Below are 24,702 nucleotides of genomic sequence, written 5' to 3' on the forward strand. Positions count from 1 at the left end.
CATGCTTCTCTGGATCTGCAGTTCTGTTTGCAGAAAGGGAATGTGGTCATTTACACCAGCTAGATGTTTTAATTGTTGTCCATAATTGAAGAGTCATTAGTTCCTAATATGCTTGACTTCCATCAAAAAGGGGGTTGGAGGTGAAACCGTTCTGCTAGACAAAAAAAAGTTTTTTATGCCCACCTCTGCTTTGAAGAAGATGTGAGGGGAGAGGAGACGGGGGCTGCGGAGGTCTGTGGCTCTCCAGATGTGCGTTGTGTGAAATGTGTGTTAATCAGGAGACTTTATGCATGTGCTGTAGATCTCTGCATCAGAGAAAAGGGAAAGGCTGCCAACAGTTCCTTTTATATCAGGAGTACTGATGGAGGCATCGTGCATTTGCAGCGAGCACTGAATGACTAAGGAGCAAGCTCAGCTCTGGTGGTTTGCTGCTGGATACATATCTGATGTAATTAGATGAGTTATCCTTTTTTGTTTCAGATTATGCAGATTTCTGGCTTTCATGCTGACAGAATATTTACTTTGCACATTGAAAACTTAGCTCGTTGTATATAAGGCATGGGGGCATCCATTTGGCAGCAAATGCATTCCTTTTTTTTTTTTTTTGTATACTCTGAAGGTTTTTTAGCTTCTCTTCCTACAGTGCATTCCACGATTATTTTGAGGTTTATTTAGCTAAATGATGAAATTCCCTTTCCTCTCAGTTCTGCAGAATCAGATTAGCAGCCCTGTGCTAGAAAGCATGGTGTGCTTGCATGTCTCGTAGGTCTTTTATGTCCAAAAGCTGTGTTGTGCTTGACCACATATACTGAATTTTCACTGTATCTGCAGGGATTTTTTATAGGTTTGCTCCCCAAACTGTAATAGTTTTTCAATATCCGTATATTTTTTGGAGTCTGTGCCTGATATTGGTACATTTTTTTTTCCACCTGCCACTCCAGGCGTGCAGCTGAGTGGCCATCCCCTTGCCCTTGTGCAGGACATCGTGTACTTCTTCTGCAGCTGGGCACCAAGAACTGCTGGGGCAGTGCTTAGGAGGTTCAGAGCTTTAAACAAGCTTCACCTAGCACAGCTTTTATCTGCCTAAGCTATACCTGAGCAGCCTTCATCTCTTTCCTCTCTGAAATAATGTCTTTGAGCGCAGTGATCAAATGTTTCTTCAAGTTGTGGCATCTAGTTTCTGATCCTGGAACTCCAGCAGCAAGTATTTCCTTTCAAAAATTTATTGACAATTAAATGCAATTAGATCTGCCCACAGCTCTCCTTTTAACTTGACACAAATGGGATGCCCAAACGGTGCCAAAAACATCTCGATGAACACTTTCCTGTGACTAAAGGATTTTAACTCCTTTTTGCTCGGGTTAAGTAGGGTGCTTACATGTCTTTTCCTCCATCTCCTCCTCTGGGTTTGTGTCGGAGGGGTTGCGTAGTGACGAGGGTTTTTCCTGCAGCTTTTTGTGCGTTAGGAGTGTGACTGCATGTTTGAACTTCTTCCTCTAGGAAGGTCTTTCCCATTGTTTCCTAACATCTCCCTTTGTACCTGAGGATCTGTTTTGCACATCAAAAGTCACATGAACTACATTTGTGCCCTTGAAACTTCTCTTTTGTTAAGAAAGAAGATATGTAGAATAGAAGCTATCATCTAAAATAATTATCGAGCTCTTCCTCGGATGTATTTTTTTTTCTCTCATCCACTCTAAAGTACTTGTAATGCTCTTATTAGTTTTGGAATAACCTTATAAAAATTATGCTTAGGAACCAGTGAGATCCACAGAGCACATCCAATATCAGAAAAGCCATGTCGGTTTATTTTAAATGTAATCCTGCACTTGTTTTGTTTGTTGCTATAGCTGTAGCCTTTCTAAATTAGTTTTATGAGGGATTTAAAAAAAAAATGGTCAAGATCAACATTAGACCTTCTTTCTCAGGCTCATGGCTATATGAAGCTGTGCTGCTTCAATTCTAGGCTGTATCATAAACAGGTTTGCCAGCAGTAGTGAAGTATTGGTGCCACTGTGCAAGGGAACCGAAGCTGCATCAGGGAAAGCTGCTGGAGTGGCCAAGCGGAATGGGAAATCCACACCGCATACGATTGGAAGATCTCTGGCTCCTTTAGATCTAGGAACAAGACATCTAGCATCTGGTTGCTTAAATAGACAATTTGGGAAGGGATGGGAGAGGCACATGAGAATTCACGAAAAGTATCCAGGTTAGGTGACAGTGCTGACATGAGATCGAAGAGAAAATTTGGGATGAAAATTAGAATTCTGGCAGTCAAAACACAGGCCTCCTCCCAGAAGAGCAAAGGAGGGGAGTAGCAGCTTTAAGATAGCTTATGCTTAATTCATAAAAAGGGCTGTGCCATGTGGCTGCTCGCACTAGAACCCCGAATGTGCCCAGAATGTCCTGTTCTAGTTTGGTTTTCTGCTAAATAATCGCTTGGTGCAGTTCTGGGGCAGGAGTGCTGTCACCTGCCTGTCACTCAGCTTCTTTCCTGCTCCTCAGGGACAGTTGCGGAGGGCAGAGCTCCTTGAAGCAGGTGTTTTAGATGGTAGACGATCATATAGTTGGTCCCTATTTAGCTGACTGCGTGTGCATGGCTTGGACCAGCCCAGGAGCGAGCAGCTTCCAGAGCTTCGCAGCAGACGGAGGTGGCGCGGAGCCTATCCAGACACCGTGAAGCCAGTGGAATGTCTCCTATTGACTCCAGCAGACTGCAAATTAAGCCTTGAGTTATTATGATTCACAGTAACTAAGGAAACCGAAATTCACAACATCGGAGTCTGAAGCCTTCCTTTTCAGGCCTGAAAAAGACTGTGACACTCCTGGTTTTTGAAGTGGAGAGCCCTCTCACCGTCGTTCTGTCGAGTATTTTCATGGTTCTGATGCGAGGCTTTGTGAGACGGGCTGTGATTTTGTGTGCCCGGGCTGCAGCGGCCTGTCCCTGCGTGTTGTCTCTGTGTGATGCTAAACTTGGAATGTTAACTTCCAAGTTTTTATTTTTTCCCCAACTTAAAATAATGGGCAGCTGCCCTTTTGGGAGCTCTTGCAAGATGCAGATCCTATTTCTTGTTGTAAGACAACTGAAGGGATTAAGAGGTTTGGCCAAATGTATTTGTGTTATGCTTATTCATTGAACAGTTGTTTTCTGAGGCAATTAATGCAATGATGTGTATCTCAACAAAGAAGCCTTGAAATGTAAAGCCTAACAACTTTTTTTTTGTTTTACAGTCACCTCTTAGCCATGACCTCATCCTTAACCTGACTCAGGATGGAATCAAACTGCTGTTTGATGCTTTCAATCAGAGACTTAAGGTAATAAAGCATCCTTCCTGTAAAGAAAGCAGTGCAGGACAAAAACCCTAGGATATATTGACACTTAAAATAGTGTAAATAAGTATGTGGGCCTTTTACACTTCTAATGCGCCATATTTAGTGCTGTTGTGTGATAATGAACTGCATTTTTTGGTTTGTGGGTTAAACCTTGGTTTATAGGATTAAGACAACATTCTACTAGGGAGTGTAAGAAGACAACAGCCCAGTGGGATCTCACTTGTCCATCAGGTCTCAAGTTGCAGCAAAAGCCAGGAAAGGCAAGGGCCATTACTGTAGTTAAGCCTGAGATTTGAAATCAGATCATTAGTTAATGCAACCCAGATAGTGTGTTTATTTTTTTCCAAGTTGTTCCTTTATTTGTGCTGCCATTTTGTTTTTCAGAGTAAACTTCTTCCTATTCTTAGTTTTCAGTTGTTACATGCACAGAACGATCGTGTGGCTGTGAGTGACTCGCTTCCCTCAGCAGGCCAAATTCTGGCCTGTTGTGAGCAGCCTCCTGTACTGGGTTCACTTTGTTCTGGATTATTTTTTATCTCTGTGATCAGAGTCCTCAGCCCAGCAATTCTACATTGGTGCTTTTAGGTGTTGCTGTGCCCCTCTAGGATGCTCTGTGTAGTTAAGATGCAAAGTAAAGGGCAGGCTGGTTGCTAACCTCCCATGGCATTTATGTTCTCCAAAAATCTGTTTTGAAAATGATGTAAAATGAGTTGCTGTGAGCCTTCAGAGCCGAAATCAGTAGGAAATTTTAAAAAGCTTTCCTAACTGCAGCATTTAAAAAGTGACTTCTTAGCAGGATGGTCAAAAATTCAGATTTTTGGCAAACGACCAGCTGCGTTGAGCAGGGTTCCCACGTGGTGTGCTTAACCTGCTCCGTGCCCAGGGACAGATGGGGGTAATTGTGTGAGAGTGCAGCGCTCTCACTGCCAAGCTATTTGGCGTTTGAAAGCAGAAATGTGCTGCTAAATGTACAGCTGAAAAAAAATCAACGCTTACCCTTTAGGAATATGATGCTCACATCCATAGTGCCCAGCTTTGGAACAGCGTTAGGTGGAGTCCTGTTCCCTTTCCGCACACCTCCAGTAAAACCAGCAGCAGGACATCACAGAATCACAGAATTTTCTAGGTTGGAAGAGACCTCAAGGTCATCGAGTCCAACCTCCAACCTAACGCTAACAGCCCTCCACTAAACCATATCCCTAAGCTCTACATCTAAACGTCTTTTGAAGACTTCCAAGGATGGTGACTCCACCACTTCCCTGGGCAGCCTGTTCCAGTGCCTCACAACCCTTTCAGTGAAGAAGTTCTTCCTAACATCTAACCTAAAACTCCCCTGGCTCAACTTAAGCCCATTCCCCCTCGTCCTGTCACCAGGCACGTGGGAGAACAGGCCAACCCCCACCTCGCTACAGCCTCCCTTGAGGTACCTAAAAAGAGCGATAAGGTCGCCCCTGAGCCTCCTCTTCTCCAGGCTGAACAAGCCCAGCTCCCTCAGCCGCTCCTCGTAGGACTTGTTCTCCAGGCCCCTCACCAGCTTCGTCGCCCTTCTCTGCACCCACTCAAGCACCTCCATGTCCTTCTTGTAGCGAGGGGCCCAAAACTGAACACAGTACTCGAGGTGCGGCCTCACCAGAGCCGAGTACAGGGGGACGATCACCTCCCTAGCCCTGCTGGTCACGCTGTTCCTAATACAAGCCAGGATGCCGTTGGCCTTCTTGGCCACCTGAGCACACTGCTGGCTCATATTCAGCTGACTATCCACCATCACTCCCAGGTCCTTCTCTGCCTGGCAGCTTTCCAACCATTCCTCTCCCAGCCTGTCAGTCTCCAAACTGTCAGTCTGGTGCTTCTCCATCGCAAAAAGCTCTGGTGGGATGCAGCAGTGTGCCAGACTTCAGTTTGTATTTGCCTTACAGAAGTTTGTTTGTAAATTCATTCTTGTAATAGCATGATTTTCATTTTTGTTAGGGTTGGAACTTCCAGTTTGCTTATTTGAATTCGCAGTTTTTAAGATATCTTACAGATTCTTTGTCAGATAGATCTTTGTCAGTGTAAGCTACACATGTAGGAAATATTTCCAAAATAATGAGGAGTCTGAACTCAAAACCGATTGACTTCAAGTGCCTAGCTTGCTCCCTTCTGTTTATTTAAATATCACTATCCTGTGATGTTTTCAGATAAAGATAGTGTATGCCATGGCTCTTCATTGCCAAGAGATTTTTGAGGGGCTGGCTTTGGTGTCACTTCAACACCCAGCGCTCTAGGAAACATGCAAGAGGTTTTTGTCTTGTCTTTCTCCCCATCGTGTAGTTGCTTAGTGGTCTGGTGCTATCTGTCTGTTCTGTGTTTATCTATGGAGAGTAAAGCTGTGTGAATGCTTACAGAGCTATGAACGCTGCTTGTGGAACTGGCCTGGAAGCTTTGTAGAAGAAAAGCTGCAGGATCACCTCAGAAGTGAGCTTGTTTAAGAGTGGTGTAGGTGTAGAATAAGTGCTGCCTATTTCTGAGATGGCAGACTGCTCTCAGTGTTGCTCAGCAGCAGCAAAATTGGAAAAATCACGGGGCTTTTTTTCTTGCTTTGCTCTGTGTTGTTTTGTTTTAAATACAGCCTTGCTGCTGGATTTGGTTGTGAGAGGTTGAAATAAGCTTCTAAAACAGAAAGCCTTGACAGACACAAAGAATTTGGTGGTAAAGGAGTGGAGCCAGTGTTCCTCAAAAGCTCCCTCTCTTCCTTCAGGGAGTGTAGGAAGGTCTGTGCGTTGTCTCTGCTCACCTTCAGGAGCCAAAGGAGGTGTTACTACAGGAGTTGTGAGCTATCGTGAAAGAGTAAATCCTGGACCAGGTTCTGAAGGCATTCTTCTACTGTGAATGTCAACAGCATCTCCTGCTCAGGCTCCTCTTCAGGGGGAGAAAAACCTTGGTTATACAACGTTGTCCCTTTGCTGGTTGGCAGACACCTGGATGTCTCTAGGAGTCTTATCAGAAATAATTCACAAGCAGTGAGTGTGACAATACCAGCCTGGACTCGGCTAAGACAACTGCCTTATGGTTCCGTAGAAACTCTGTCACTGAACAGTCCTTGGTCTTCCCAAGGTTTGTTCCTCTGCACACGGAAAGAATCACGTTAATCCTCCTGCCAGAACAGCTTCTGGTGCTTAAAAACTAACTCTAGTGCTGTGGCCTGTCGTGGTGTTTCTTCAATCCGTGTGCCTTTCATGGCTTTTCCAAGCTCTTCTGACTATATTTACATTTTGCTGAGTTTTGCTTGTTTCTTCCTTTGCGGTTAGCAAAAAGAAATGTTGACACGAAAAGATCTTCTGTCTGAATTGGGGGAAGAGGCTGATGGCAAATTGGTGCCTGCTGGCTGCTGTCAGTGCTTTCATCTCAGGGAGGGGGGGACTTTGAGCAATGTACTAGGTCCTAATCGACTGTTCTCTCATTGCTGTTTGACTTGTGTTCCACCGTGGCAGCGTGGTTCAGCTGAACTTCTGGGGAGTGCCCGGTGCCCTCCAATAGCTCCTGCGAAGCTCGGTCTGTCTGTGGGGTGGTTTTCTCTATTTCCAGAAGCCTTTTCTAGTGGCAGGGGCAAAAAAATGAGTAAAATCATGCCTAGTTTTTCAAAAAAAGCAGTCTGTTTTTAACAAACTGCTCAGTAAAGGACATCTGGACATGTCAAACTGCATTTGACTTGAAATACTGGATAACCTTTTTTTTCCAAGAAGCATAATTCAAAGTGTATTTATTAAGAAGAAAAATTAGCTTGCTCTTCTTTAAGTTGGCTTTGCCAGAGTGTTGATATTACTCGCCTCGTGCTTTACTTGTTGCTTGTATCCTGCAACTTATGGGCTTGCCGAGCAAGCTAGAAATGCTTCAGAGAACTCTTCCAATTGTTGAGTGAACAGCATACCACTAAATGTGGATTTTTGTTGTTTATTTTTATACAGTGGTTTGGGCATTGCAAATAGTGTATATATATATATATATTTTTTTTTTCCCTTGGGGGTGATGGGGGTATTTGCCAGGCATCTCCCAGAACCAAGACTTCCTTCCTAGCTGGTGATATTTTTAGCCCTGCTTGGTAGCAAGCTCCCTGGGGAGTTCTGCTTCATGTCCAGCTGAAGAGTGCATCCTTCCAAAGCAATGAAAATCTCTCTACCTTTTCTTTACAGCAATTATGAAGTGCTCCACCTCTTCTCCTGTTCTTGCTGACACAGGAACACAGATGTAGGGTGGAAGGAGCTTGTGCTTGACGGTGATTACTCACTGAAAATCATCTGCCTAAAGCCCAGTCTAGCCTCAGGACTCAGTAACAGTCACATAAAAATCCCGTGAAATCAATCTCAGATGCAAGTTAGCACTAATGTATTCAGCACCTAAGATCCATACCTACTATTGACATCCCTGGTACTGTCTCCAGGGGAGCACTCTGGCATATTCAATAGAGTGTAAAATATTTAGTAAAGATCAGAAGTAGGTATTGTGTCTTTGGTTGCTTGTGGACTGCTCTCTGGATTTTTTTGCGATGCTTGGGGAGATAGCTGGGTATTTCTTTGCCTAGTGCTGAAATGGAATGTGACCGTTTGGCTTTGCTGGGTTCATTGTCCTCTAAAGAAAAGGAGTGGGAAAGTTGAAGCAGTGTGCTCAGCACTAGCACTTACCTGGTACAGGTATTCTTTGGGGTGCTAAGAATAATCCAAAGAATGGCCTACTGCTTGGAATTTCTTATAGAATCCCCGAATTTGAGGATCCCCCTAATTCACTCACCTTTGATCTTGCATAAGAGAAATCTGTGCAGAAATCAAGATGCTGCTATGCTAGTGAAAAAATGGCTGTCTGTGAATCAACACTGATCTGCCCAGGGTCCAGACAGACTGCACTGAGCCTGTAGTTGTTCTTCAGGGCTTGTGTCAGATGTGCAGTTGCTAAATCAGGTTTTGGAGTCTTGTGTCTGTCAATGTGATTGATCCTAGCAGAGTTTTTAGCCAATCTTGCCTATTTGCCCCGTTACAATTTGCAAACACGGTAACGTTTCTGTTTCCTGTTTCAGGTGATTGAAGTTTATGACTTGACTAAGGTGAAGTTAAAATACTGGTAAGCGATTTAAAACTTCCTGTGATCTATTTTTAATTACAGTGACTAGTTTCCCTCCTTTTCTCATCCTAAATTTTTGTCAATCACTCTTGTTAGGAAAACAAAGTAACTGTCAAAGTGTAGATAACCAAGTGCTGTGTTTGAGAAAGTTAAATTACCAGCTTACTCTTTTCATTCAGTTTTGGAGTCTTCCTCCCATTTAAACATGGTGTTACCATTAGTCAATGCTTAGAGCATCCATTTTATACTCTTAAGACAGTTTTGTTTTGTTTTCTTTTTCAGTGGTGTCCATTTTAACTCTCAGGCAATTGCTCCAACCATAGAACAAATTGATCAGTCATTTGGAGCAACGCATCCAGGAGGTAAGCCAAAACATTTCTGAGAATGAGAAGTACACCTGCATCAACAGACCTCCTCCTATAAAGTCTTGCCTGTAAGTCTGCCTGGAGAAATGTGTGGAGACTTCAGCTGCCAGAAGACTTGAAGCTGTGTTCCAGAGCAGTCACATTCTTATCGTATAAAATGAGTCACAATTCAACATACAATGTATTTAAGTGGAATGGTGAGGCAGAGAGTCATTGGCACACAAGGCTGCTCTCAGATACCGCTAATGATTTCTCTTGAACTGCCAGTATCAGAAAATTCAGAGCTGTTTTTGCACATTATGTGTGGTCTGCTCTCCAGTGGTCTTAGGGATTTAGAATACCATGAACATACAGACACGTGAGCTGATCTCCATGCAGAGCTGGCCAGGACTGCTTGCTCAGGCTCTGTGCTCTGAGAACGTGGTGATATTCCTGCTAGGCTGGGATCAAGTCTGAGCCTGTGTGTAACTGGTTTGTGTCTCCCTGCACATCTTTCCTGTTACTGGGAGCACTGGGGAGTTCTGCAGCCAGCCTAGGTGCAGCGTGACCAGAATGAGGACAAGTTTGGTTAACCTGACTTGAACATACAGTGGCTCTTGCGGAGATACTTGGCTTTTTGCCACCTCTGTAGCAGGAAAAGTGCTTTCTTTAAGCTCCCTGTTCACATGTGAAAATTGAGTTTGTTTCAGGGCTTTGTTTGGTGATGAAAATAAACGGTGAAACTCTGAAGAAGAGGATATTTGCAGTTAAACTGCTTGGGATCCTTCAAGAAATGGAGTCAAACTGGCGTGACAAGAAAGATTAACTCCATATAGTTGAGATACCCTTTTTAGAGCATTTTTTCCTATTTTTAGCTGAACTGGGTCCATCTGCAGTAGCTGATGTGACCCCAAATAGGCTGGCATTCCTTCTGAGTGATGGCAGCTGCATAGCCAGCCTGTGCCTGTACTCTGTAGGCAGTTCTTGCACATCACAGAACAGGGTTTAATAACTGTGGAGAGTCATGTGGCTCAAGTAATATCACTGCATAAAAGCCTGCAGTAGTAGTTGAATATCAAATTGAGATAAATGAAGTTTGGAAGATAGCAGGGCATAATACTCCAAGGACCAGAGTCAGCCTTTTTGAATTTCACTTCAGTTGTGATCTTAGTGTTTCCTCTTGGGCAGAAACTCAGAGCTACAGTCAGCTATTATGGAGACAGCGTGTATGAGAACTTAGGTGGAGTTGAGGCAGGGTAAAAGCAGCTCCTTTTCTTTGTCAGAGAACAAATTAAAATCATAATCTGGCAATGATTCATTTGCAAATATTTAGAGGAGAAAGCGCTTGCAAAATTGTGATATTAAGAATTTAAAAAAACAAACACACAGCTTTCCCCAGCTGTAAGCATTGTTTATGATAGGACTAATACATTTTATTACTGCATTAAAATAGTATATAAGCACTTAAACATGTAGTTTGGCATCATGTGTCCTACATTAGAGTTTGTCAGATCTTGTACACCTGTCATATTCAATTAAAAGTACTTCATCAGATGGTGCTCTTCATCTGGCCATATGTAGCTATATGTGTAGCTATGTGGCCATATGTGTTTGAGCTGTTGGCCTCAAGTACCATTTCACTAGTGCAAAGGCTTATTCTATGTCTCTCTGGAAATTCAGTATTTTATTAACAACCTACTTAGCTGGAGTAAGCATTCTGGCAATGAACAGTGTTTGAACTGTATCATGTACAATGAATTTCTGGTAATTTTTTTCCTCTGTTTTCTAAAACATAAAAAGAGAAGCAAAACAAAACAAACAATAGTTTTCAGCATGTGGAAAAGATGATGGTTGTTTTGATGCCCCAAAAAAACTAGAGTTGGTTTGGGGAGAAAGGTGGGAAGAGAAACTTAGCCCCATCTTAATGTGACGCAAATACAAAACGTCAGTCTTTATGGCATAGCCATCTCTCTCCTCTTCTTTGTACTGTTACTCCCCTCAAATGTGTTCTTCATCCCCCTCCCCGAAAAAAAAAAACAAAAAAAAAAAACAAAAAAAAAACAAAAACAAAAACAAAAACAATTTAACTTTGAAAGCATTTCACTGTTTATCTCTGTGCATTAACATCCACTAGAATTTCATAACAAAATGTCGTCTCTCACTTAAAACCCAAGTGGTTGCGGCAGAACTTTCCTGCCACAGGACACAGTGATGGTTTCAAAACACATTTCAAAAGGTTAGCAACAGTTTTGTGTTGAAACCTTTAGTGAGCAGTTTTGGTTTTGCCAAATCAGTGGTTTAAAAAAAAAAAAAAAAAGTCGTCAGAAAAATTGTAGCCGCCTTCATTACCTTTTGGATCATGTTAGTATGAAACGTTGCGGTGTCTTTGCCATGGAGCTGATTGAAATACGAGCACACTGGAGGTCAAGAGCTCCATCAAAGCCAAGACTTTATCCCACTTTTCCATCTTCCTTCCGTGGTCTTCTGACCTGAGCTCCTGCTGGGGAGCAGTTGCTCTTGCCAGTGGCTCTGTTGAAATCACATCCTGTTCTGCGTCCTCGTGGAGGTGGCTCCTCGCCCGAGCGCTGTTCAGCATGGGTAAGGGCTGTGGGATTGAGCCGAAGTCATGAGGAGAAAGAAAACATCCTTCCCTCCTGCTGCTGCGGCCTCGCAAGGAGCAGGAGGTCCCGATTTCCAGCTCTGTAAACCTCACAAAAACTTCAGAGGTTGCCCGGGCTCTCCTGGGGTGCCAGAAAAGCCTTGTGCTTGACACCACTGGGACTTGGCTGTGGGTTCTACCTCTGCTTTTATCGGGACTGTCTCTGATCCTTAGGCTTGCTGATAGCTGTTTGTCCCATCCAGCTCCACGGAAACTTTTTCCAGCTGCTCACACTCTGCTGCTTTCCTGGAAGGCAAACTCCCTCCCCTTCACTGCCTGGAGTGCAGCAGCGAAGCAGCAGGCCTTTTGCTTCCGTCAGCTATTTTTAGCAGAATTAGGCTGCGGGGGACCTGTGCAATAAGTCCAAAAAACCCAACAACAACAAAAAAAAGACATAGGTGGTTGTGACATAAGGTCTTGAGGGACACATGAGAGAACGTCTTAGGGATTAAAAAGTTCCTTGCCCTTTAAACCTAAACATCAACAAACATTGCAGGGGATGGGAACCGATGTGATTTGTATAATCAGATATCACACTTGGCATGACTAGGGGAAAAACACTTCTCCAGCTGGCTGTGGGCTTTGGAAAAGATGCATCATAATTTATCACATGAGAGATTTGTGTAATTTTCCTGCAGATCAAAACATTTCCCTCTCCCCACACGTTTTGATGGGAATGACAGGCAGGGAAAATGCTCTTAACCAGCACATTTTGCAGAAAAGGCAAATGATGACTTTTGAAAGCTTAATGCCTATTGCCTAACCATTATGTTTCTATCTGGGCAGTCTGGCATCATCCAGATATCTTGTGACATGTCTCTGAAGCTGAACATTTAAAAGCCACTTTGTTTAAAAATAATAATAAAAAAGCCACAGTGGAATGAATTTTCTCTGTAAATGACGAGCTGCTGTGTTTTCTTAAATGTGAAAAAAAAAGGGGGGAAAAAAGAATAGCGAACCAATTTCCTTTGGTAAAGTGGAAGAAAGGAGCTTCTCTTGGAGTGTTTCGTTTGCTTTTTTTTTTTTTTTTTTTTTTTTTTTTGCCTCTGTTGTTTTCAAATTGTTTTGCAAATGAACCAGTTCGTGTGTCAGAAGAGTGCTGTGTCCCTCCCAGCGGCTACCAGGGACAGGTTGAAGTTTGTGTAGCATCAGCCCCAAATCTGTTCCCAAGCTCCCAGTCCCCTGGGATCATCTCTCAGTTTTCCAGTCTCACAAGACAGTATGTCTTCTTAAAGTAAACACTGGGGTGACTTTCTTTGCTGTTTATAGATGATGTTGAGCAATTTATTGCAGTAAATTGGGACGTCTCATGATGTGATGACAGCTGGGAGCCTGTGTGTTCTAATTTATTACTGTTCTCTGTAAAAGCTGGCCTATTGGCGGGTGTTTCTGATGATGCTATTTTTAATTATCATCGTAAATGGCCTAGAACCTGTGTGTCAGAAGCACTTCCTCCCAGTGCTGTCTTACTGGGGAAGACAGCTAGCTGAACTGGGGCACGGGACCTGGAGCTCCCTGTGGGACAGGACCTGTGAGCTCGCTCTCCCCAGCACCTCGCTTCCCAGTGATGTGAAATCCTGAATTTCTCCATGCTCTGGGCACATCTGTCTGAAAGACCTCTTGGTCAGTGTTGTACAAGTGTTTTGCACCACAGCAGAGTTGTTCAGCTGCTTAAACTATTTTAGGGACGTTAAGGTATGATTAATTATGTTGCATTGTATAACTGAATTGTTAGAGACACACTAATGCCCAGGGGCTTACATAGGCAACTCTTATTTTAATGAATTTAAGGTTCATATAGCCGTGTTTCTACTGCAGCAGATTAAAAGCAAACCAGCTATTGTCCTGTGTAACTGTGTTCCTCCCACGTGTTGAGATCTGGTAAATTCATTGACCTGATGAAAGCACTGTTAAATCTGAACTGGGGGATTTTTTTGTTTATTTTCGTAACTCTGCTTGTCCTTTCTTTTTCCTTTTTAGTGTATAATTCAGCTGAACAGCTCTTTCACCTCAATTTCAGAGGACTATCGTTTTCTTTTCAGTTAGACTCCTGGACTGAAACTCCGAAGTACGAGGTCAGCAATCATTCTTGGTTAATGGGTAGTCTCTTTGCCTCTGTGTGACTTGCAAAACATCACCTACAGCGTGTCTAGCCTGCGAGCAAAAGAAGCCAGTAATTCGGAAGGAATTTAACTCCTCAGTTGTACTCTTATTCATGCTGTGATCATTTTGAAGTTAAACGTTTTCCTTCTTTTAGCAGGAGGCATATGCTTAGAGGTTTTGCTTGCATCATGTGCTGGGACTAGCAATTCTGTTGTTGAAAGGAGCCTTCTAAAAATACGAGCACTCGCTATGCAAATACATAAATATTAAGCAATCTAATTGAGGGCTGTTCTTTTATCAGATATTTTTGAATCTCATCAAAGTGATTATGCAACAAAACTAGGGTAGAGTTCATAAAATCTGTCTTCATCTTAAGTGTCCTTCAGTACGAGTGCTTTCAGAAAGCCATAAGCTTTATTTGTAATGCCTGTTTGCATGTTCACCAAATGTTTGGATGAGTTACTGAATGATTGAACGTGCTACTGTGCTCTCTGAAATCTTTGCAAATCGCTGTCTATAGTGGAAACAAGGTCAGGTCTTCTGTGATTTCCACCTTTGCTAATGAAAAAGTGCATATAACTTGTTCTATATGAGTCTGGAAACACTCTGAGTTGTAGTATCTATGGTCATCAGTTTAAAAAGAATACTTGCAGTGTCGTACTACTAATAAAAAGGAACACTAAAAGAGTCAAAACCAAGTGGGGGAAATCAAGCAACATGGTGGCACGTAGTTTCATGTCACAGCATGGTGCTTTAGAAGTTGTTTCAGCATACCAGAGAGCAGGGAGATGTCTAGGGAAAGTTATCATTTAGCAATAGTAAAGGTCGGTTGGGTTCAGAAGTGCTAGAAGGTAAGCTGAAACCTAGTGATAAACCAAAAAGAAGGAACATCCCAACCAAGTAGAAGCCTTTCACTCAGGATTTGCAGGGGCATCTCTGGGTGAAATGGCTGAGCTGTGAAGACAGTCAGCTGTTACATCAAAGATTTGAAAAGATGTATAAAAAAGTTACAAGAATCAATTCTAGCCATTGTATCTCTGCATCTTGATGTGTTAGGTGCTTCAATTGACTAAGAAAATGATGAAGGACGGTTACAGAAAGAAAGCATGGTACAAATATACTTTGAGGGGGATGTGATGTGGTGCTTGGGGATGATTCAGTTCTTTCTACCTGTCAAAATATTGGAGGAAAATTATTTATCCAGTCATTTAAATGTGGTTAGTAAAAATGTTCACACAGTGAAAAACAAAATTCTCAAGATTAAAAACATAGAAATAGTTGGATAGAATAGTTTTGAAAACAGGATAGTATAAAACAGTCCACAGGGAAGAAGACGATGTGTAGAGCTCTTCAGAGACAACAGTTAGGGCAGGCTGAATAAAGAGTGAGATGAAATTTGCAGATGTAAAAATCTTTCAAGTTTAGAGAGGATCATGTAGGAATGCAAAACGAGTTAAAGCAGTGAAGTCTTTGCCTATGTAAAAGAAAAAATCTGGAGAAAACATTGGGGTTTTGATATAATTAGTAACAATCTGCAGGTGGGGAGATGACGGAAAGCCTGCTCACTGTTTCTGTTAAGAAATGAGCCCTGTATCTAGCAGTCAGCTACTTCAGAAAGCTGTTAGTTTGTTTTGAGGTGGTTGTGTTCAGTGCAAATTCAGAGGATCGAATTCAGAACATCTCTAGATCTGATAGGTGTTGGAGATTCCCTTCTAAATACCTACAGCAGTGAAACTCATTCCTCTGGGTTATTTTTTTTCTCTAGGAATAGATTTTTACATTATCCTTACATTATGTCCTGCTAAAATTGACCAGGATAATGGTTTGCATCTCATGCATGTTATTTTTGTTGTCTCTTGGGACAAAATCAGTTTGTTCTGCACTGGCAGAACGAATCTGACTTCTTGGGGGCTCTTTCTATTTGATGAGAGTACTCTAAATCCCTATTAAAATGGTGTATGTAAGAATGGGGTGATGATGAGAGTGGAAAATCTGCGTAAAGAATGAGTGTTCATCAGGTCAAATCATTTTGCAAACCAGTAAAAATGTTAAAAGGATGAAATTAATGTAGTGGGAGAGAAAAAAGAAGCTCTACCTGTAAGAGCTTATTTCTCAGAATTTAAGTACAGCCAATCAGTACAAATACTTTTCTATTGCTAGTTGCCAATGATAAAACCAAGCAAACTTTTGAATTCTTGGTACACAGATGGCTAATTGACAAACTAGTGCCATCTCTTGGTGGATAAATGTAGCGAGCATTTTACCCCAGTTTAGGAATCCAGAAATAGTGTAATGTCAACTAACACTGTAGAAGGCTGAATCTTTTTATTTTTTTAAGCCCCGTGTCTTTGGCTAGAGACTTATCTGAGTTGGTAAGCGTATACCGTAGTTCCAAGGTGATATTTGAGCTGAATTTTATTGAACATGTCATGCAACAAGAATCATTTTCTGTATCTGCAGCCTAACTTTGCCCATGGTCTGGCATCTCTGCAAATTCCGCACGGTGCGACTGTGAAACGGATGTACATCTACAACGGGAACAGCCTGCAGGACACCAAGTACGTACAGCTGCTCGCGTTGTTTGGGTTATTTACAGTGTGCTCTTTCTTCCTCATTGAGCTAGGGTTTTGCAAATCACAGAATCACAGAATTTCTAGGTTGGAATAGACCTCAAGATCATCGAGTCCAACCTCTGACCTAACGCTAGCAGTCCCCACTAAACCATATCCCTAAAATGCTAAATGTAATTACATCCTTAGTTCAGTTTGGGTCTTTTATGAATTCTGTAGCATGCAGAATGCCTTTAGATACCAGTGTATTTCTAATTTCCACAGGGATTGTCCTCCAGCCTTTTAATCAAGTGCTGGTTTGATTTTTGGTGCTGTAATACCAGCTTGGCTCAGCTACTGTAGGCTAACTGAGCTGAACTGAAAATCAATTCATGAGGTGAAGGAGGAAATGCAGTAAATCCAGTAAGCGATGAGGCTAGATTATTCTTGCTCTGTGTTTTGTTTGCATGCTTATGACCTATCCCTAGACAAATCAAACCTGTGTGGTAGGTGGTGAGTTGCTTTGTGGTGTATTGGTACTGGGTTTGTCATAGAATCATAGAATATCCCGAGTTGGAAGGGACCCATAAGGATCATCAGGTCCAACTCCAGGCAGTGTCCTGCCACGGGTAAAACTCTCTTGTTATATAAAAATAAATCTTGTCTTCAGACTGAAGGCATATGTATAATCTGCTGTATATTTTATGTCTTTGCCATATATTCTATGTCTTTGCCACTGCCTGACTGAGCTTACTGTTCTGAGATTAACCTTCGTGCCTTAACGCTAACGGAGTGTTTGCATTTGAACACAGTATTTTGAAAGCATTCTGCCTTCTTCTAAGCAGTAATTTATGGTACAGTATTTGATGTTTTGCTCTCTCTAAAAACATTGTTCCTGTTTTTTTTTACTGAAGCACTTTTTATAAACCAAAAGGAAGAGTTTATGATACCTGATGTGTTATGGTGGTACATTTTGGAGAGATGGTTGTGATTTAAAGGCAAGAGAAGGTTAGCACATCAGCAGATGACTGCTAAGGAGGGAGGGAACCTTATTTACACAGAGTCTACTAATGAGACAAGTGCACTTCAGAAAAATGTTGTCTGTGCTCATCCATGCCACGCTGGGCTTTTGTGCAAGCACTGACTGTCACAGGGGCGCTGGTGTCTGCGAGCTCCAAGCCTGCCTTCTGGCCAGGTCATTCATTCATGTAGAGGAGAAAGTCATGTCAAACTCGCTCATTGTTGTGACAGTTTTCTCATATGTTATTGTAGTTGAATTAAAATGAGAACTGTCCCAGTAAAGCAACGCGATTATTTAGGGTTATCTGCACAAGCTGCGTTCGCCTTCTGGGCTGTGAAGTACCTTGCCAAGTGCAGTGAGAACATTGTGGTGAAGCGGTTTCTGCCATGTTTGGGTCACGTGCCTACTTCAAGCAATAGGTATCCTTAAAAAACAAACAAAACAGTAGGGAACTTCTGTTTTCGTGAGAAAAGTCTGAAATGACGCATGTTTGTGGGGGCTCTCCAAAGTCTAGATATAGTTTCTGTAATTTCTGGAGTCTTTGAAACTTGCTGTTTTTTTCCCATCAAACGTAAAGGTTCTGTATTTGAATCCTGTCTGGTAGTAGTCCTTCTTGGTCCAGGATTTCTGATCCTTGTGTTTAATGTAACTTGTCATCTTCAGTCTGAGTTAAATGCTATTTTGTCAAAATTAACGTGCTCTGTTCCAGTGAACCCTCATCAGCTTGCTAATGGAAAATTTGAAGATGGAGTCTTATCTGCATCTTTGTGCAATTGGTTTCAGGGCTCCCTTGATGCCCCTCAGCTGTTTCCTTGGTAATGTGTACGCCGAGAACGTCGATGTGCTGAGAGATGGGACTGGACCCTCAGGTTTACGGCTTCGCCTACTCACTGCAGGTACTGGTGACACTCAGAACATGGAGCTGCTTCCTCCCCTAAGGAAAAGAGGGGCTAAGCATAGGATATTTGTGATGTTTCCATGGGTGGTTTCAAAGTGTTCTTATATACTTAATTCTGAACTCTTGGAAACAAAACATAACTCTATGGAGGTGGGTTTGCCTGTTGAGATGTTTCCTGGGCCCTGGTCATTAGTGTCTGTTCACCATGGTGGTCTCCAAGTGTACATGAAGAATAAAAATGAAAGTACATTGCTGGAAAAACCATTAGAAGTGAAGAAACCTTGTGTATACTTTTATCTTCTGAGATTCCACTGAGCTGTATATGTGGATATTTTTGTGATTAATTTTGGAAGGCTTTTAAAAATGCCAGCGAGAGGCGTATTGATGCCGCAGCCTTAGACTGCACTTTGAATTCAATTCAGTTTTCATTAGCTGTAGGAGACAGTAGTGAGAGTGACAGGCTGATGAGTAGCTTGTCCTTGTATGTGCTTCTAGGGGCTGGCGGGCCTTCAAAATTAGGGAGAGGCATAATGCTTGCAAGGGAGCCTTGTTCAGTGACTGTAACTTGAGACTTGGCAATGTTTTTCAAAGAAAAGGGAACATCTATCCTCATGTGCTAGGGCAGGAGTTAGCTACAACATTGTAATTATGTAAATGCTTTTTTAGAAATTGGAATGGTTCTAAGGTAGAGAGTCAAGTTTTGTTCACATACGTGTATACACGTGCAGCTTTAAGGAAATGTTGTCATTGAACAATGTAACTACTAAAATACAACACCAATGCTCAGAGTAAAAATGGAAATGAGACCATTTTGGCAGGTGGTGTTTCCTGTCTTGGGAAAGTTTGCAGGAACCCCTTTGTAGAACATGCCACACACCTGTTCCAGCATAAGCTTCTCTGGAAATACTTTCATTTGAAGTAACTCTTGCTTAGAAATTCAAGGATGACTCAGTCACATTTTTCTGATTTATTGTATTTGGGAAATAGCTACATGAATAATGTATAGCAAGAAAAGCTCAATGTGTATTGAGAGCACATCCTGTATTTTGCATTAATTGCTGCGTACTTGTATGTGCATTCTAATATGATGTTATGTTCCTGAAAGCAAATGGGGTTGCAAACTGTAAGGTCTTCCCACTTCTTAACATCTAGCAACGTATGTCAGCTGTTCACCTATGGAATGGCAGTTCAGTAAGATCTATTCTTAACACATCATTTGTGTAGGAACACACTTGATATTGGGTTAATGAGCTATGGGGACCTTCAGTAAAGAATGTCTGTTCACTTATGCGGTCGATATGGATGAGGAATTTCATTTTATGGGCTTTCTTAGCTACTAGGGAAGGTGCTTAGATTACATGCCACTTTACAGCTTTGGGAACACAACTCTGGCTGCTAAAACTCAGTATTGTGAGGAGATGGAAATAATTCTTGGTACTTACTGCTAATAACCAGATAATGACATTGAGACTGACTGATTATGAAAAGTCAGTGTTTGAATGGCAGGGAAGTGAAGACAACTGGAGGTTAAGAAGATGTTATGGTTTAACCTGGCTGGCAGCTAAGGACCACACAGCCGTTCACTCACCCTCCCTCTCAGGGAAGGGGGAGAGAAATGGGGGAGAGAAAAGTGAAGCCTGTGGGTTGAGATAGAGACAGTTTATTGAGACAGGAAAATAATAACAGTAATGATGATAATAGTACTACTATTAATAGTGTGTACGAAACAAGTGATGCACAATGCAACTGCTCGCCACCTGCTGACTGATGCCCAGCCTATCCCTGAGCAGCCAGTCCCCCCACCCCGGCCAGCCACCCCTATATATTGTTCAGCATGACCCCAGATGGGATGGAATACCCCTTTAGCCAGTTTGGGTCAGCTGTCCTGGGTCTGTCCCCTCCCAGCGCCTGCTGCACCCCAGCCTGCCCGCTGTCAGGACAGAGGGAGAAGCTGGAAAGTCCTCCACTTAGTGTAAGCACTGCTATGCAACAATTAAAGCATCAGCATGTTATCAAACACTCATCTCATCCTAGGCCAAAACATAGCACCCTACCAGCTGCTAGGAGGAAAATTAACTCAGTCCTAAGTGAAAGCAGGACAGAAGAGGATCTGTGCAGCAGTCAGCAAATACGTCACTGTGATAAGAAATGCTGTGTTTGAGCCCTTGTAAAATAAAGGGTTACGCTTATTTTAACAACATTGTTTAAAGAATGCAGCTGTTTGGTTTGTGTTAAAAAAATGTTAAGCTTTTATTGTTGATCTGTTGATGCGTTCTGTGAGCAGGCAGGATGACTTCTGAGTCGCTTTCTGCTCCCCAGGTTGTGGCCCTGGTGTTTTAGCCGATGCCAAGATGCGGGTATTTGAGCGGTGCGTGTACTTCGGTGATTCGTGCCAGGATGTGCTGAGCACTCTGGGGTCTCCGCACAAAGTCTTCTACAAGTCCGAAGATAAGGTAAGGAAATTCATTCACACAGAGAGAGGACTTTGTCTCCGTTCAATAATGTCTGTTTAGTCACAGGGCCTGGGTTTTGCAAGGCCAGTGATGTTAAATTGCCATGCAGCACAGATTCTGAGCAATTCATTTGACATGTAATAGACTAGAGTGAACGTTTACACGACTTGGTATTAAAAAGCATTTTAAGCTAAATCAATGCAGATCTGTTTAAATTCTAAAAATCAAATACATAATCTGTCATTTGCAATATTTTAACTGATTTGAAAATTGATAAAAATGGAAATGTTTCTATCCAAATAAGCCATAGCAGTGTGTGGTTTATTTTTAACCATTTCATTTAAAATAACTTTAGCATATATTTTGATTGTTTCCTGATGTTTTTATGATAACATATAAGTAAGCCTTTTACTTCTGATAACTAAAAAGAAAAATCTGATGTGGTGTGCCTCTGCAAGCAGCCAGTGGCCTTGTCATGAAGCACAGTGTCATATTTTTGATCAAGGGCTTTGTTGAAATGAGGCTATGGCAATTGTTTGGGTGTAGGGGTATTGTTAGTGGTGTTTATATTTGTGGGCCTTCTTAAATACATCTGAAAAATGTTTCTTGCAGATGAAAATCCATTCACCCTCGCCCCATAAGCAGGTCCCATCAAAGTGCAATGACTACTTCTTCAATTACTTCACACTTGGAGTGGTGAGTGGGAAGCTTCCCTAAACAAATGCATGCAACATTTTTGATTCTGCTACACAGCAACTGTTTCAGAGTGCCAAAAGCTTTGAGGAAACTCAAACTCGTTCTGCTGTGGCAATCTCTGAATTTAAAAAAACAAAACAAAACAAAACAAAAAAAAAAACAACCACCAACTTTTTTCTAGTGCTTGTGAATTCAATCAGTAACATCTTGTTGTATCTAGCAGTTGGTGGAGGGCTCTCTGTGCTTGTGCTTTGGTGTTCTTTTGGTTTTCTCCTTCTGCCACGCTCGATGCATAGGTAGCTGAGTTCCTGTTTCTGAAAGACGTGCTCTTGTCCAGTAGAACTGAAATAAGTGTGCTGGAATACCACCTGTGAAAGCTTGCAGAGCTGTGGGATGTAGCTCAACCTTTATGCTCCTCCTTACTGTAGTAGCACAGCTATTTTTTTGCTTCAGTATACATTGGTGTAAATAATGAGCAGAAAGACAAGACCTCCTTAGAAGAATTGCCAACATGAGCAAATGAAACTGCAGTTGTGATTGAGTACTGAAAGAAGTGTGTTTTTATGTGAGTTTATAAAGTCTCATTCCCAAATTCTACTTTTCACAATTCTGTTTGGTTCAAGTAGGATTGATACTTATCACTGTATGCAGATGCTATTGTAACTCATCTCAGGGTAGTTTGGGGAAAGCCAACTTCTTCTCTCCAACTTGCTTCATGTTTGTCTGCCTTTTTCTTCAACAGGATATTCTCTTTGATGCAAACACTCACAAGGTGAAGAAATTTGTCCTGCATACGAATTATCCTGGTCATTACAACTTCAACATGTGAGTGTAAAGAACTGATCTGTTCAAGAGTGTTTTAACATCAGGAAAGGAAACTTTATACTCATTTTAGAGAGGTCCTGTATTTTTGCCCCGGTGTCTTTGGTATACTTGGTAACCAGCGGGGTTTTCAGCCATTGTTATTTCCATGTTCTTACTACTATTTTCTTTCTTATATTTAAATGTGTTTGTTGCCAAGTATGTTCTCAAGTACTTCTTGATCCAACTATAGTGTCTATTATTACTGGTAGGTAATGTGTTTTTTTTTTCTTGATGTTGTTCCAGTCAGTGCTCTGAGTTTTCAAGTTCTTTTTCCCCTCTTATGCATTTGACCAGCATATTTTTGGTTCTTTTCAAATTAAAACTCATTATAAGAGGCATATGAGTTAAGGAATAACTGATTGGATGCCTGAACAAAGAGAACATATTTTCAGGCAGTTGAGCATTAGTGTTAGAGAAATCTGCAGTACTTTTTCTAAGCTGAGTACTTGTCCATCAAGTCTGTGTAACGAGAGCAATTTGTGCTGAAAGACCTTTTGTATCCTTAGAAAATTGTGCTAGGATGTTCCCAGGCTGATGGCTTTTTTTGATGTAGAAAATAAAAACGGCAGTTTTTCTTCTTAATCTGATACTCTTAACTCTCCTTTTCATTTTATTATACATGTGACTTTTAATTTAGCTGGTTATTAAGAGCTCCAAGTTTGTGCTTTGTAGTTTGTGTTGGCTTTTCTGCTTTCTGACAGCTTTATGATTTGCTCTTTCTAGCTACCACCGCTGTGAATTCAAGATTCCGCTAGTCATTAAGCGAGGTGAGTAGGCCAGCTGCTGTCCAGCCTCGGGACGTGTGCCACAAAACAAAGGTGGAGATACAATCAGTTTTCATTTGTAATGCATTCTTGATTATCAGAGGATGTCAGTAGTGAGACAGAGGAGAAATTTTAGGTTTTAGGGTGTTTTATTGTTTTAAAGTGAAAAATGCTTCAGGAAGATTTCGGTGATTTTCTGATTTTTATTTATGGTACCTTGTTCACTTACATGGATCATATGGGTATTTAGTGGCAACATGACTAATTTTCTGTGGTGCTGCCACTTTGCTTTGCTCAAATCAGTTACCTTGTACCAAGGGACTCAGAAGCTCTGTAAGGCAGTGTTAGTCTGAGCTGGTCAGTCCATTCGACTGTTAATTTTTCAATGATGTGCTACTGACTCTTGGAAGGTTTGATGGTATTCATGGTATTCAATATAAACTGATACTCAATAAAAAGAGATATAGCTGGGAATGAGAACAAACATTCAAAATATATCTACATGCTGCGGTCAAAGTATGTCTTTTAGTGCCTACTTGAAAATGTCCAAGCTCAGAAAATAGCATTATATACTCCTCCCAAGTTCTGTTAAGATACAGTGGTGCTGATTCAGCAAGACGCTTAGATGTGTACAACTCTGTGCATGGAAGTGATCTAAAGAAAGCATGGGGAACTTTGACTGAGGACGATTGTGATCAAGGTAGCCTTTAATGTAAGAATTAACAGGTACGCTATGAAAATGTGTGTTTTGACTATTCAGGGAGCACTGGATGCTTGTAAGAGTTTGACAGAGGATGCTCTCTTCCTTTGAGTGCTTTTCACGAAAAGCAGTTAAGTGTGTAAAATGCAATTCTGTGGATGTCACAGCAGTGTGAGCACATACAGGAATAAAAACCTGGAAAAACTACATTTGTGTGTGCAGGCTGACATGAAGACTGACTTGCAGTTCAGCCAGGAGGATGAGCATGAAAATTCTGCTCACTTTTAAAATTGTTTTCCCTGAGGTTATTGTGCAGTACCTCAAAGGTGTTTGTTTCTGATTGTTGTTATTCAGCTCAAGTATCACCATGAAGCTCTCCTGAATGCATCTGTTTCTTTTTTCTTCTTGTTTTGTCTTTTGTCTTGTACTTATTATGCATCCTGAATATAAGCTAGAGACCAGAAGGGTTGATTAAAAACGAATGTTACAAGACTTAGGAAGAGCTGTGTTTTTCCATCTGGTGGTAGCGCATGATGCAGTTTTATTTACTCCCTTCTGTGTCTCAGCTGCAGACAGTAACTTGACAGAGTTCAGTTGCACAGACACTGAACTTTCACCATAAGCAGACCACGTTTATGTAGCGGGTGGAAAATACAGAGAAGCTTTCAATCAAATTAAATACCATTTGCTATGTTTGGCTTCTTTAGTGTCTAGCTTCATTCCTACTGCTTCAGGAAGATGCTTTCAGTATTCAGAACTCCCAAAATATACGTATAAAACAGTTCTGAAAGCACCAAACTACTATTTTTTGAGACTGTAAGCATAAATATGGTGCTGTCCTTATCTGCAGGTGGTTGCTGCTGTTTAATGGATACAGGCAGTTTTTTTCTTTCCCCAGGAATGATTCTGGGGACTGTAATTCCCAAGGTCTCTGCTTTCTTTGTCTTTAAGAGAGTGTTTCTTTATCTTCAAGGTGTCGGTTTTGCCAGCCTCCTTTCCAAATGCAGCAGTGTTTGGACTAGATGCATGGCACGCTGTGTTATCTCGATGAGTGTTTGTGCTAGGTGTGTTCACTTAGCGCAGGGAAGTAGTTTCTTTCATGCTGACGTTCTTATATGCAACACTACAATGCAAACATATGCAGCATTAGGACTTGGAACTTGTAAATAGGCAAGTTTAATCCCATTATCTAGTATTTAATCAATGCTGATGACAACTCTTGGTTGC

General features: G+C 41.7%; 1 protein-coding gene across 2 annotated transcripts in view; it reads left to right on the plus strand.

The window, feature by feature from the left end:
* Positions 1–24,702, plus strand: part of PHAF1 (phagophore assembly factor 1) — a 35,378-nt gene that overhangs the window by 5,078 nt on the left and 5,598 nt on the right. For both annotated transcript variants that reach the window (XM_084533537.1, XM_084533538.1), the window contains 10 exons: positions 3,232–3,315; positions 8,381–8,424; positions 8,707–8,786; positions 13,408–13,502; positions 15,991–16,088; positions 17,884–17,996; positions 20,318–20,451; positions 21,064–21,147; positions 21,890–21,972; positions 22,735–22,778. In XM_084533537.1, coding sequence (XP_084389663.1) covers positions 3,232–3,315; positions 8,381–8,424; positions 8,707–8,786; positions 13,408–13,502; positions 15,991–16,088; positions 17,884–17,996; positions 20,318–20,451; positions 21,064–21,147; positions 21,890–21,972; positions 22,735–22,778 — 859 coding nt within the window. The remainder of the gene's footprint in view (positions 1–3,231; positions 3,316–8,380; positions 8,425–8,706; positions 8,787–13,407; positions 13,503–15,990; positions 16,089–17,883; positions 17,997–20,317; positions 20,452–21,063; positions 21,148–21,889; positions 21,973–22,734; positions 22,779–24,702) is intronic.

This window comes from Aythya ferina, assembly GCF_964211825.1.
Source record: "Aythya ferina genome assembly, chromosome: 12".
NCBI classification, from domain to species: Eukaryota; Metazoa; Chordata; class Aves; order Anseriformes; family Anatidae; genus Aythya; species Aythya ferina.